The sequence below is a fragment of the Myotis brandtii genome, unplaced genomic scaffold (assembly GCF_000412655.1).
Source record: "Myotis brandtii unplaced genomic scaffold, ASM41265v1 scaffold846, whole genome shotgun sequence".
Lineage (NCBI taxonomy): Eukaryota > Metazoa > Chordata > Mammalia > Chiroptera > Vespertilionidae > Myotis > Myotis brandtii.
The window spans coordinates 235,840-249,103 of record NW_005371437.1 but is presented as its reverse complement, the minus strand read 5'-3'; the positions used below and the strand labels follow the sequence as shown (position 1 = coordinate 249,103).

General features: G+C 42.4%; 1 protein-coding gene across 2 annotated transcripts in view; it reads right to left on the bottom strand.

The window, feature by feature from the left end:
• The window catches only part of ATP1B4 (ATPase, Na+/K+ transporting, beta 4 polypeptide), a 41,072-nt gene extending 28,673 nt beyond the window's left edge, over positions 1-12,399 (bottom strand). For both annotated transcript variants that reach the window (XM_005884673.2, XM_005884672.2), the window contains exons 1-2: positions 12,262-12,399; positions 7,556-7,669 (exon numbers count right to left, since the gene is read on the bottom strand). In XM_005884673.2, the coding sequence (XP_005884735.1) occupies positions 7,556-7,669; positions 12,262-12,324 (177 nt within the window). In that variant the 5' untranslated portion in view covers positions 12,325-12,399. The remainder of the gene's footprint in view (positions 1-7,555; positions 7,670-12,261) is intronic.
• Between the last annotated feature and the right edge of the window lie 865 nt (positions 12,400-13,264).

Below are 13,264 nucleotides of genomic sequence, written 5' to 3'. Positions count from 1 at the left end.
TATATAAAAATCCTTAAGTGTAGAACTATCGTACTACTTCACATTCTTTTGAAAATCTGAGGTTTTGTGCATCGGGCTTGCTCAAGTCAGAGTGGAGGTTTTAGAGAGAAAATTGTACAAATACACACAGAAGTGGGTTTACAGTGAAATTAATAATGGTTAAGCTTCAGGGCTGGTCATTTGCACAGGCTTCTCACTGTTTGGGAATGACCCTCAATCGCCCTTCCAACCTGCCAATTGGTTTGAATGTCAAGATTGATGATACCACACATACCAAGAGAATATGGAAAGGTTTACCACTCATAATAGTGAGACTTTCTAGGGATATTGGCATCAGTGGAAGCTGGTTCAGTTGGCTTGAGAGAAGCAAAGAGAGTAAGTTGGGCCTTTATGGTGGTTAGGGGTGGGTCTGGGGAAGAGTTCTCAATAGGCTTGGGCTTTGTGAAGTTTGGACTGCCCTTAAGCACTGAAAAACATGACACGCACACTGGTCTTCTTATCTTGGTTGCCCAGATATGGTGTAGTTAGGAAAGAGGGATTTAAATGATGTCAATAGTCAAACATCAAAAATGAAGTCAGCCTCTTTACTACAGAAGGGCACCTAGCTGTGGTCATATGATTTGGCAATATTTGCTGAAATAATATATTTAACAATGACCACTGCCTTTTCCCTCTTCAAATTCCCTTCTGTCTCATTTCCCTTTATGTCTAGTGGCATTGTAAATGATGCTGCAGGCATTTTACAGAACAGATTATGAGAAGTTGAGATGGGAATATGTTTAGTTAGAATATAGTAGAATATATTTATGTGAGTCAAAATCATTTTTAAGTATAGTTAAATTATTGCTAGCTTTTCCAGTGTAAAAGAAGCTCCTAGAAATAATTCTATTGCCCTCTGTGTTAACCTACCTGGCGTTGTGATATGAATGTGCAGGGACAAAGGTCATATCAGAGTAAGAACCTATCTTAAGATACCTAGCACCAAAAGAAATTTGGGTAGAGGAAGATAAATACTGTTTGAAAGGTACAGAGCCAGAAGTGAGTCTGTGCAAAATTCTTCACTCATCAAATATGTAAAATTATAAACAGAAGCTTTAGTTTTCACTGATGCCTAGTCAAAATGGATTAATAATATCAAAGTGGGCATATCATAGTTTTCATATCCATAGATTTGTGGCCTAGCAAATGTTTAGATAAATCTTAACTTTGACACTTTTAGGCTGTAAAGTGAGAGATAATAATAGTTTTGAGGATTAAATGAGATAATATTTATGTACATTCTGGGGGTGGGGGAGGTATGTTCATCTTTACATGAAATTGCAAATTTTGCAATTGCAAACATTTTTTTTCCTAGCGAACCAAAAATAATTATCAAATGGGAAATTTTATGCTTTCCAAACACATTCACAGCCCAGACATCTCTCAACACAGATACTCTTGGATTAAATTTAGGTACAGAGTTGCAGGGTTTTTTTTCAGGCTTTAGCTCCTGAACCTATTTGGTAAATATTTACTTTTCCCCATTTAAAAGGGTTAGAAATCTATGATAATATGTTGTTCTGAATTTCTATTTGAAAATTTTACAAGAAAACTTTACATACATTTTTTAGAAAAAAAAACACTTATAATTAAAAGTTGATCTTGATTTAAAAGTTGTAGTAACAATTTTCTTGACTTAGCACCATAAGAAGAAATTCCATTTTAGCCTTAATAACAGTTACCATTATTTATTTTGTTATAATGTGCCAGGCAGTGTGCTCAGTATCTCACATACATTATTTCTTTTAAACTTTCTTCAAATATCAGAGCTTTACATATTACATTCCCATTTTCCAGACAGGGAAAATAAGGCAGAAGAAAGTGAAGTAACTAACAGAAGTGGTTGCTCTCCTTTTCCCTTTCATTCTTGAGTCTGGCTTCTCCCAGGCTTCTCATTTTCCTTTTAGATTTCAAACTAAACTGGACTGCACAATGCTTCTTCTTTCTTTTTAAAAAAATCTTTATTGTTGAAAGTATTACATATGTCCCCCGTTTTTCCCCCATTGACCTCTTCTAGCCTGCCCCCACCATTTTCCCTTCCCCACACTGCCCCCCCCCACCAAAGAACTTGAATGCATATATGCTCCTTCTTCCTTCTTTCTTTACAGGTTCTGAAAGTTCAGCTTGGATTTAACATTGAGAACCAAGGTGTTTTATCCTGAAATAACTGTTGAGGGCCAGAATGCAGTTACCTAACTGCGCTCATGGGAGTTTCTTCCCAAGCCGTGAATAGTGGTACAGAGCTAGGAAGCTAAGCAGCCTTACTGAGAGCTTGCAAGAAATACCACTAACACTGAAGCACAGCGTGAGGTTTGGAGACTGCCTCAGTTTACTTATCTGTGGCACTACCTTTCCTATTTTGCTTTGTCGGCTTCCTATCTTCTCAAAAATGGTTTTAGGAAGCAAACAAATATGAAATGATTTTCACAAGCTCAAACCCAGAAGGAGAGAGGAAAGAGCCCAGAAAACTGCTGTTAAGCCTATAACTTCTTTCTCCCACAGCACTCTAGCTAATCTCTCCTCATATTCCTATCTCCCCCTTGATCTTTCCACACCAGCCCTCCCCACTCTCTCCATTGATTTACCACCTTTCATTGCTTCTGCTCTTTGATCCTTTTCATATGAAGTGATATGAACCTGCAGAAGCACCTTGCAGCCTAGGCAGAACAGTGGCAAAGTGAGGAATTTGAACCACCCTCCACCCCTTTGCCATTCACTGCCTTTATAGGGCAACTCCCACTGATCCTTGAGGTCATTGAGGGACAGACAGGCATCCTTTTCGAAGAAGCATGTGCATGCAGGTGTCTACATTGCAGAGTAAATTAAAGATCTCTCTGCTGTCCAGTTAGTATTAAGAAGCAACTAATCAAAGTGCTTCATGTAAAAATTAAAATTTACTTTGAAACTAAATTACAGTAGCCCTTCTTTATCCTTGGATTCTCTTTCTGTGGTTTCAGTTACCCGTTGTCCAAAAACAGTAAATGGAAATTCCAGAAATAAACAATTCATAAGTTTTAAATTGCTCACTGTTCTAAGTAGTGTGATGAAATTTCCTGCGGTCTCACTCTGTGGGATGTAAATCATCCCTATGTCCAGCGACTCCACCTGTTTGTCACATGTAGATGCCACCACCTGTTTGTCACATAGTATAGCTTCTTGGTAATTTCAGTATCACAGTGCTTGTATTCAAGTCACCCTTATTTTATTTAATAATGCCACATTCACATAACTTTTATTATAGTATCTATAATAATAAAAGCATAATATGCTAATTAGATCAGACGTCCTTCCGGATGAAGCCTGGGCTGCGAGGGAAGCCCAGGTCCCGGGTGTCAGAGGGAAGCCAGTGCTGGCAGCCAGGGCAAGGAAGGCCTACTCTTGCATGAATTTCACGCATCAGGCCTCTAGTATTATTATAATTGTTCTATTTTATTATTAGTTATTGTTAATCTTTTACTGTGCTTAATTTATAAATTAAACTTTATCATAGGTATGTATGTACAGGAAAAAATTTTAGTATATGTAGGGTTCACATCCACTGGGAGTCTTGGAATGTATACCCTGAAGATAAGGGGGACTACTGTATCTGAAAGTCAGTCTTTCCTTATATCCTATCCTGACCTTACCACTTCCTAACTATTTAATCTTAGACATCTGAACCTCAATCTTCTCATATGTAAAATGAGGACAATAATAGCACTTGAATAATGCACATAAATAGCATAGCACAGCCTGGCAGATACCAAGTATTCTATAAATAGCAGTCTTCATTATTACTATTATTAATATTACTGTTACTATAGGACCAGAAGCATAAGTGTGTGAATTCCTCCTCTGTGGGCTATATTAGAATTAGCTTTGCCCAGGATTAGGCAGCACAGAGTGAGGTAAATAAGAGTGAAATTGTTGCTGAGAAGCTCTTTCCAAGTCCTCCTTGGGCTCTTTCAGCCAACAATATCTGGCTCTGCTCACAACAGTGACATGATGTTGGAACTACACATTTGAACTGAATCATGAACCAGAAACTGGAACAAACCACATAACTTTGCTATACCCAAACCCGATTCCAAATATTAATTTTTAAATTGAACCATGAACCAAATAATTAACCAAAATGATTGGAGAAGGAGAAAAAAATCCTTAGTAATCCAACTAGAAATGGAACCTCTATGTTTTATAAGATAAACTAAAGCAGAACTGGAACATGAACACATTGATTCAGCTGGAGTCCCTGGAGAAGAAATAGCAGCACCTGTGTGCCTGTGATACTTGGCTACTGACCAGTGGCTGTTCTAATGGGATGTGCCCTGTGTCATCTCCTCCATTCCTTTACCCTCATCCCCATCCTAGGAATGGATCAACAGCTGAAGCCATGCTCGAGAACTGGAAGACTTAGTTGCATGGATGAAAGGAAAGCAATAAAATACAGGTAAACTCCCTTGGAAACATCTTCCTTCCTGCCTACAATGTGTGAATGGCACTAGCAATGAGTCCTCTCAGCCTTACAAAGGAATCTGTGCCCTGGAATCTCAGCCACAGGCAAAACCAAGCACCATACCCATCTGAACTCATTGACCCCATCAACCCTTTCTTCTCTGGATGTCCAAGTTTTAATTGGCCACTCCTGTAGGCAATCCAAGGCTCTCTTCTGAATGCTCCACCCAAGTATGGGTAGACCTGGATATCTTAGATAGACTAGGTACCCATGATCACAACTCTTCACTCCTCCCACCAAATCACCCCCATCAGTTCCTGAGGCCCTACCCATCAGGGCCTTGCTCATTGCCACAGTTCATGAAGATGGTGCAGTGTTCTGGCAAGAGAATGAGCCCCAGTGTTCATCCAATCTGGGTTTGACTCTCGGTACTGTCACTTATCAACTCTGTCACTTTAAACAAATTACCCTCTCTAAGCCTGTTTCTGCATCTGTAAAATGGGGATAATAATATTACTACATCAAATGGTTCTTGTCAGTATCCAATAAAATAACATGTAGTTCCTAAGAATAGAGGTTGCCCAGCTACCAAAAGAAAAGCATATATATATATATATATCCCTAATATGCAAATAGACTGAACGGTGAAACAACCGGTCGCTATGACATGTGCCGACCACCAGGGGGAGTACTCAGAACATGGCCAGTGTTGGCAGCAGGCAGCAGAGTGCGGACGGAACATGGCAGGTGTCGGCTGCGGCAGGATGGTCAGGTGAGCAGGGGTGCCAGACCAAGGTGGGGTGCCGGTCACTGTCATCGGGGTGAGCCTCTGGTGGTTACTCAAAATTCTTTGCTCCCATGTGGCACAGTCCCGCCTGGCACTCGCACCTGCTGCCGGTGCTGGCCCCACTCGCACCTGCTGCAGTGCCTGGTGCCAGCCCTGATTGCCTCTGAGGGCTTCTCCACCTCCCCTTCCTGAGGGCCTGTTCCTGAGGGGGTGATCGGGGCAGCCGCCGCTGCCTGCACCTGCTGCTGACACCAGCCCCAATTGCTCCACACGTTCAGCAGGTGTGAGTGGGCCAAGCAGCGGCAGCGGGAGCAGCGCTGCAGGCAGATAGGGGACCAGGGGCCACAGCGGGAGGGTCCGGGTGGGCCGAGACCCGCCCCTGTGCCTACCGCAATCTCGCAGCCCATAGTTCCTTTCAAGGTGCACGAATATGTGCACTGGGCCCCTAGTACTATAATAATAGGTGGGTGATTATGTTGGTCATGTTGCTGTACAAGCTCAAGTGGACACCTAGTTCTCAAGCAAGAGGGCAGCAAGGCGTATGTTTGAAGGCCTAAACATTAGGATCACTATTTTCCCTTTGCTCAGGGGTAGCTGAACAGAAGCCAGAATTCCTGGACTGTCCTTAGACCTGCACCCAGAGGCCTGGATAGGGCCTACTGTGCAGTGTCCCCACTGCAACATCTTCCCTGGACACTTGAACCTTCCTCCCTCATTCCTACTTACTGGCCTGTCACTTGTTCTCCACGGGAGCAATTTGAATAAGCTCATCTGATTAAGTTCCAATTGCTGGCTACTTGGGGGTTAATGTAGGGCACCCTCTCCCAGAATCACACTTGCTTCTCACAAGGCCTGATTTTTCAGTCCTCTTTAGGCAAGGGAGAAACAGCTGTGCCCCCTTTGGAGCCCCAGTGAGTGTCCAGTATTTGTTTGCAGCTTCAGAATGTTGGAATGTTCCCTGAATGGTACATTTGTTCCAGTTGAGCATTTGAGGGATATACAGGGGTGGGGTTGAGAACTGAGGAAGGGTGAAGGGAGGTGGATGTTCTTCAGAGTCCCACACTTGCTATTCCTAATTCCAGGAAGCAGGACTAGCTTCACCCTGACTGCACCCTAACTGACCTGAATTAGAAACATAAATGATGAGGGAGAGAATTCTCAGCCAAAGGGCCTCTAGAAGTCATGACCATCAACTTCAGCAACTTAGACCCTTGGCACTAGGGAACTCTTATTTCATCCATGGTGTTCTCTATTTTTTTTCCTTCTCCAAACCAGCAGCTGCTCTTTTTCTGGGCTGCACAGAGAGTGTGGCAAGTGTGAATTTGACCACAGGCAAAATCTCCTGAGGAGAAGGCTCAGCACTAATAGTTTAAGAGGTGAGTAGGACCCTGGGAGAGGAGTGCTGGGGGAGTTGTGAAGTGGAAGTGGTGGCAGCATGTGATTCAAAGAGGAAATACTAAAAATGTGATTCCGCTGTTGATCAAGTGATGTGGGTGGGGGCTCAACCTTAATCTCTAGAAATTATCCTTTCAAACCTGATTTCTCTGTGTACATCATGGGAGTGTAAACCACCAAAAAAGCTGGGTTTAGGGGCTGGCCTCCTGACTCTCTGACATTTCTAGGTGAAATTATGAGGCTTTATAAATCCTTGGTCAGGTTAGCAGGGATTTGAGTCTCATATCCTAGAAGTAGTTTTCAGAGTACTTTCAACTTTACAATGATAACATCCTGTTGGAGCCTCATGCTGATCCTGTGAGAGAGGCAAGAAAGGGATTGTTCTTTCATTTGGAGGGTGAGGAAACTGAGGTTCAGTGAAGGTAAATATAAACCCAAGGTCACACAGATAGAAGGTGACAGAGCTGAGACTTTTAAAAATGTCTGTGCTTTCCAATTCATTCTTACTCTCTGCATTGCAAATGTTTTTGAACCCAGAAGATTTCAGCCATACAGTCAATTTTGTTCACCCACTTGGAGTTTGTTCTGATGGCATCTGCCCATAGTCCAGACATTCCCCTAAGCATTGATCCTTTTACATGATACCTAAGAAAAGTTTGCAGACAAGCCCATCCAACATATGGTAAACGAGTCCTGTACACCAAGCCAAAAGGAAAGGACACTTTAGTGGGGCACTGGGACAACTGGGACTTACTCCAACTCTGACCTGTTCGGGCCAGAGACATCCTTTTCTCCGGATCCCACAGGTACTCATTCATGATCTGCAATTTCCGCCACCAGGTGTTGCCTGTTGGCTGACCCTGACCCTCTTCCTCATCCTTTTCCTCCTCTTCTTTCACCTCCTCTTCCTCCTCCTCTTCCTCCAAATTGGGTACCACCATCACCCGAGCCTCTTCTTCTGCTTCTTCCTCTTCATCTGCTAAGTAGTTCTGATTCACTTCATCCTGATCATCCTGGAACAGTGACAAAACATAATCCCCTCTTTGAAAAAAATTTCCAGTGGCACATCCCACCAGCCAAATATAAATGGAAAACGACTTAATATTTAGAGATGCTTCAAATTTCCACTTCCCCATAAACATACCCATTGTTACAAGAGATATTTTCTTTCTCTCTGTTCTTTTGAAAGAAATATCCTTTCTATGACCATTTTGATTCAATATCTTTTCCATAGAGGTATAAGTTTTATTCTCAGCTTTAGGTATTTAGGCTCTTCCTCCAGGACTGCTTGTATCATTATTCTGTCCTGGGGCCTTGGCCTCCTGCTTCACGTTGTCTGGCTTGTCAGGACAGAGCTGAGCTCAACGCTGGAGGATGGAGTAGTTTTAGACATTTGTGTCTATGATGGTAAATTCTCAGTCCATACCAGCTTTATTTTAACACCCTGTACACTTTCAGCTGCTCCACCTCACCATCCCAAGTTGTGGCTAAAAATAGCCTTGGATAGACATCAAATGGAGAGGCCAATTGCTATACCCCTTCTCAAAATGTAGACTGCCTTCCCAACTCCCAACAGAAACAAGTGATGAGGGTGGGGGTTGCTATTTGCTGCTTCTCTGGCTGTTGCCTGGTCTGGAACTTCTTTCTGTCTTAAGCTGATTTAAAAGATCACCTGAGGGCTAATACCCCAACTGACACTTCCTTAGTCTCCATCCCTCCAAAACCCTATACGCTAGGCAAAAATCTGGGCACATAGTAAGTGCTCAGCACATTTTTGTTGATTGACTGATTGCAGCCATTACTTGAGATCTGAAACTGTAATATTCTCTGAGTGGTTCTAAGGGGAAAAAAAACCCAGACTTCACCAAATGGTATTTCAAATGCCTCCCAGCCACAGGCCAGAGTTGGATCTTTGTTCTTTGTGGATCTGCCAAGGCTCACTGCAGCAGCAGAAAATGAGGTCGCCCTCCCTTCTCTCTAACTGTCCAAATCTGCAGAGTGGCGGGGCCTGTGCACCTGTTGGGGTTGAAAGTGTTGAATGATAGAGGCCAGGGGCTCCATGCTGCCCCCTCCCTGCTCGATTCCTCAAAGGCCATTTAGAGGACACTCAACTAAAAATTCTGCCATTAATGGGGAGAGGCCTCAGAAAACTAGATTGTTCAGAATCAGTAAAAGTGATATAGAATGATAAGGCTCTACTCAGCATTCAGTCTGCCCAGCCCTATGTAACTCTTGATTATAAGCACTCTGGAATTACTCCCTAATTTGTTCGAATGTACAGCTTTATATCACACACTATATCAAAACTGACAGTAACCTTGGAGATTCACTTGTCCATCTGAGGCTCAAAGAGGGAACAAGCTCTAAACAGAGCCACACAGCAAGTTCATGATAGAATTGTCAGTCCCAGAACTTTTATCTCCGATACTCTAGACCAGCGGTTCTCAACCTGTGGGTCGCGACCCCTTTGGCGGTCAAACGACCCTTTCACAGGGGTTGCCTAAGACCATCCTGTATATCAGATATTTACATTACGATTCATAACAGTAGCAACATTACAGTTATGAAGTAGCAACGAAAATAATTTTATGGTTGGGTCACAACATGAGGAACTGTATTGAAAGGGCCAGAGGGTTGAGAACCACTGCTCTAGACAATAATGTTTCTCCTCTGTCACATTGAGCACAAGTGCCTGAAGGTGATTTAGCAGATTTGTGGAGAACGATAGTATGTTAGATTCTATGTTCCCAAAATATAGTAGGTGCTTATAATTGAGGATTTCTGACTCTGACATGGACTTGCAATGTAAGGCTTAGGAAAATAAACTCCATTATTCAATGTTGAATGGATTAATAAATGTTCTTATATCTCACTTGGGTGTGAACGTATGTACACATTTGACCTCCCAAAGTGTATTCTGAGCACCCAGGGGCCAGGGTCTATATTCTAACACCTTGATGGCCCACCACAGTGTAAAGTCCACAACTAGGTAACCAGTGGGTAATTAATAAATGTCAATAGCAACTGTCTGACTCTGGGGAAATGCTCTCATAGAACTTGTCACTCTAGCCTCAGCAGTCATGTAGACTGCAGTGGGTAGTCAACATGGCCCCCAGAGAATCTACAGCAACTGAAAATCTCAGAGAATTTAAAATGTAACATTTCATTATGGGGAATTTATATTCCCTTTATATTTTCTGAACAACTTTCTTCTCTCTCCTTGTTGCCTATATGCCTGCCCTCCACCTCTGCTCCACAGAGGAGGCAGCTGGCCTTGACCTCGGCCTGATCTTATTTGTAGATATGAACTCTCATGATAATCCTATTAAAGATGACTTGTCATTAAAGCTTTACCCTCGAGGGAAGAATTAACCTTTTCAGACCTGATTTCCCCACAGCTCTCACGATGCCTCAACATCAAGAACCTCAAATATCTTTTCCTGCTACCTTGCTTCCAAGTACAGGGAAACCTCACTATGTGGAAGAGAGGTGCTTTTGTGCAACTATTTAATGGAATCCAGTAGGGAATCCTTTGGTAATGAGAGGGTCTGTTTTTGTCAGTTTCCTAAAGTAGCACTGCCCTCATGTGATAGTGTGAGTGTGCTGGGATATAATAGTGGGTGTGTGCTGGGGCCATCATGTTGCCCTAAAAGGAAAGAATCTGAAGGACAGAGGGTGGCTCCATTTTGAGAACTCTAAATATATAAACATATAACAAATATATAACAAACAGTATGACCCAAAGGATAAATTTGTGTCCTGCATTGAGTAATACCCTGTAAACATTTGAACAATAGCTCATGGACACAGACAATAGCGTAGGGAAGGCCTGGGGTAGGGCAGGGGCTGGGTGGAGGGGGGCAAAGGGGGAAAATGGAGGACATCTGTAATACTGTCAGTAATAAAAATAAATTTTTAAAAAACGATTGGTTAATTTTCAAAGAGAAATTAGCCCACAATTATTCACTGTATCAAATAATTTTCAATTTAAAAAATTTTTAAATTTGATTGTCTTCTTTATAAAGAGCTAGATCCCCTGATGCATTGAAAATCCAAATCGGAACAAAACAGAAACAGACTCATAGATACAGAGAACAGACTGATGCTTGACAGCAGGAAGGGGTGTTGAGGGACTAGGTACAAAAGGTGAAGGAATTGGGATTAAGAAGTATGAATTCGTAGTTACAGAATAGTCACAGAGATGTAAATTATAGCATAGGGAATGTAGTCAATAATATTGTAATAACTATGTATGGGGCCAGATAGGTACTGGAAATAACGAGGGACCATTCTGTAAAGTACATGACTATCTAACCACTATGTTGTACATATGAAACTAATACAGAATAATATTGAATGTAAATTGTAATTGAAAAATAAAAATAAATAAACAAGAAGAAAATACAAACCAGTTGACAAATCATTGAAATTATATACAACACTTTAGCAACATTACACAGAAAAGAAGTCAAGTAAGGAACAGTTATATATGCCCTGCAGATTGTGACTGCTGTAAGAGCTGGAAGGAATTTTGGGATGTCAAAAGAAAGATTCTACAAATTGTGGCTGGAAAGTTAAGGGAAGCCCTTCTTAGGTGCATATAACATTAGAATAATTTATGCTTTCCTCTGCTGGCTGTCTTTACTCAACTCCGTGATTATATAAGTGGCAATTCCCAAAGAAAAATGGATTAAGCTTTATTTCCTCCTGGGCTCAGATAGAAATCCTCTTTGGGGGGAGATTTCAAAATATACCTCCCTTCAAAAAAAGTACTGTGTGTGGCATATATTAATGAATTCTAGCAAAGTAAATGTAAAGAAACTTTGGGTTCAAAAAATGTGTAATGCACTCTGGTGATAAATGGTGACATCACAGGGGTGTGTGTGTGTGTGTGTGTGTGTGTGTGGCAGGATGGCAATGGGTGGTGGAGGGTCAGAGGGTTGGGGAGTTGCATACTGCAAGTATAATGGAAAGAGCACAATATTAGAAGTGAGAAAACTTGCATTTTCACCTTGGCTCTTCCACTAATTATCAAGTCACTCCTATGCTCTGAGCCCCAGCAGCCTCTTTTACATAATGAGGGGTTCTGGAGAAATGATGTCTAGGATTACTACCAGCTTCTATCTAGGATTCTATGATTTTAGCTATAGTTTGGAATTTCTGCCTAAGTAAAAGAGAAGCTGGGTTTCTAAGAAGCTACCACCCAAAGAGACTGAGACAGCTGGGTAGGCAGTGCCTTTCATTTCCTCTTCCCCTTCCCCTCTCTCTTGGTTAAATTTCCTGCTATCAGAACGAAACCTTTACTCCCAAACTCCAAAATGTTTGTTCAAATTCTAGGCTCTGAAGAAAAATTTCCTCTCATTATCTGGCATCTTCCCTTTCCCTTATCTTTCTTCCATAGGAAGAGAGGCTTCCTGTTTCAACCCAGAAATTTAGGGTGAAATGGAATGCTGGGAGTCACTGCTGGCTCTTGAAATTATGTGCTTCCTTAAACTTCACTGTTCCTGCCATCCAAAGGAGAAGAAGCCACAAGCCAAGACCTACACAACCCCCACCCCACCCCACTAAAAAGAAGCAGCAAAATATCTTGTTGCCTGGGACTCACAAGTCTGTAGCGATAACTGTGAGGAAAGACCGGAGCCCTTCTGGACCGGAGCTGCCTTCTCATAGCTCTTCAGTGGGTAAAGGCAAAGCAGAGGCAGGCAAGTGGGTGAGAGTTCTGGAGCTTCTGCAGGAGACACTGGTTGCTGGGGCCACTTGCTGCCTAGTAAAAGTGAACCCTCCTGGCATAAGTCCTTCCCCAAAATAATCTAACATGCCCCTCTCTCATTGGTTGGCCCCTTTCCTGAATCAAAGGAAAGCCCTATGGAAAAGCAAGCTCATCATTACAGGGAGGGGGAGATATTCTGGGTCACAAGGATGAACAGCTCACCTCACCCCAATTCATGTCTCTTCCCACCCCCTGCCCTTCTCTAGTACCTGAGATACTATGGGCCCAATGGAAATCTTAAATTGTGTTCTTCTCAATTGAGAGTTGGATATCAGTGTGTGCAGGAGGTGGGGCATGAGTGGGAGTTGGGGGTGAAGGGAGATGGCCAAGAATAACTTTCTTTTTTCATAAGGCTGATCTCATGCAAAAGGATCTAGGGTGTCAAGAAAGAATCCCTTCGCTCTCCCCATCCCACACACACACCAAGCCATCTACAATATTTATCCATGTCAACCCAGGAGCTCCTGAAAATGTGGATTATGGGTCTTGATTTTAGAGGCCAGGCTTTAGTTTTACCTTTCCCTACACCAAAGAGGGTCTTGAACATAAAGAAGCCTTTTTCTAGCCCACATGTCAGAATGGCCCCATCAGTCGCTGCCCCTCACACACACATCCCTTGGAATCCTGGCCAAATTTCTGTAGTGGTTGAGATCTATATTTATCTCTTAGCATTGGGGCAGGGAACAAGCCAGAACTTTGCAGTGTCAGTTTCCCAGACATACATAACTCCTGAAGCCAAAGTGGGATCCAACAAAAGAAAAATTATAGAAACAGCCAAGAACAGTGTATAGCATTTTTGGCTGTTTGATCCACCCCACTGGAGTCTGGGTGGCTAAAA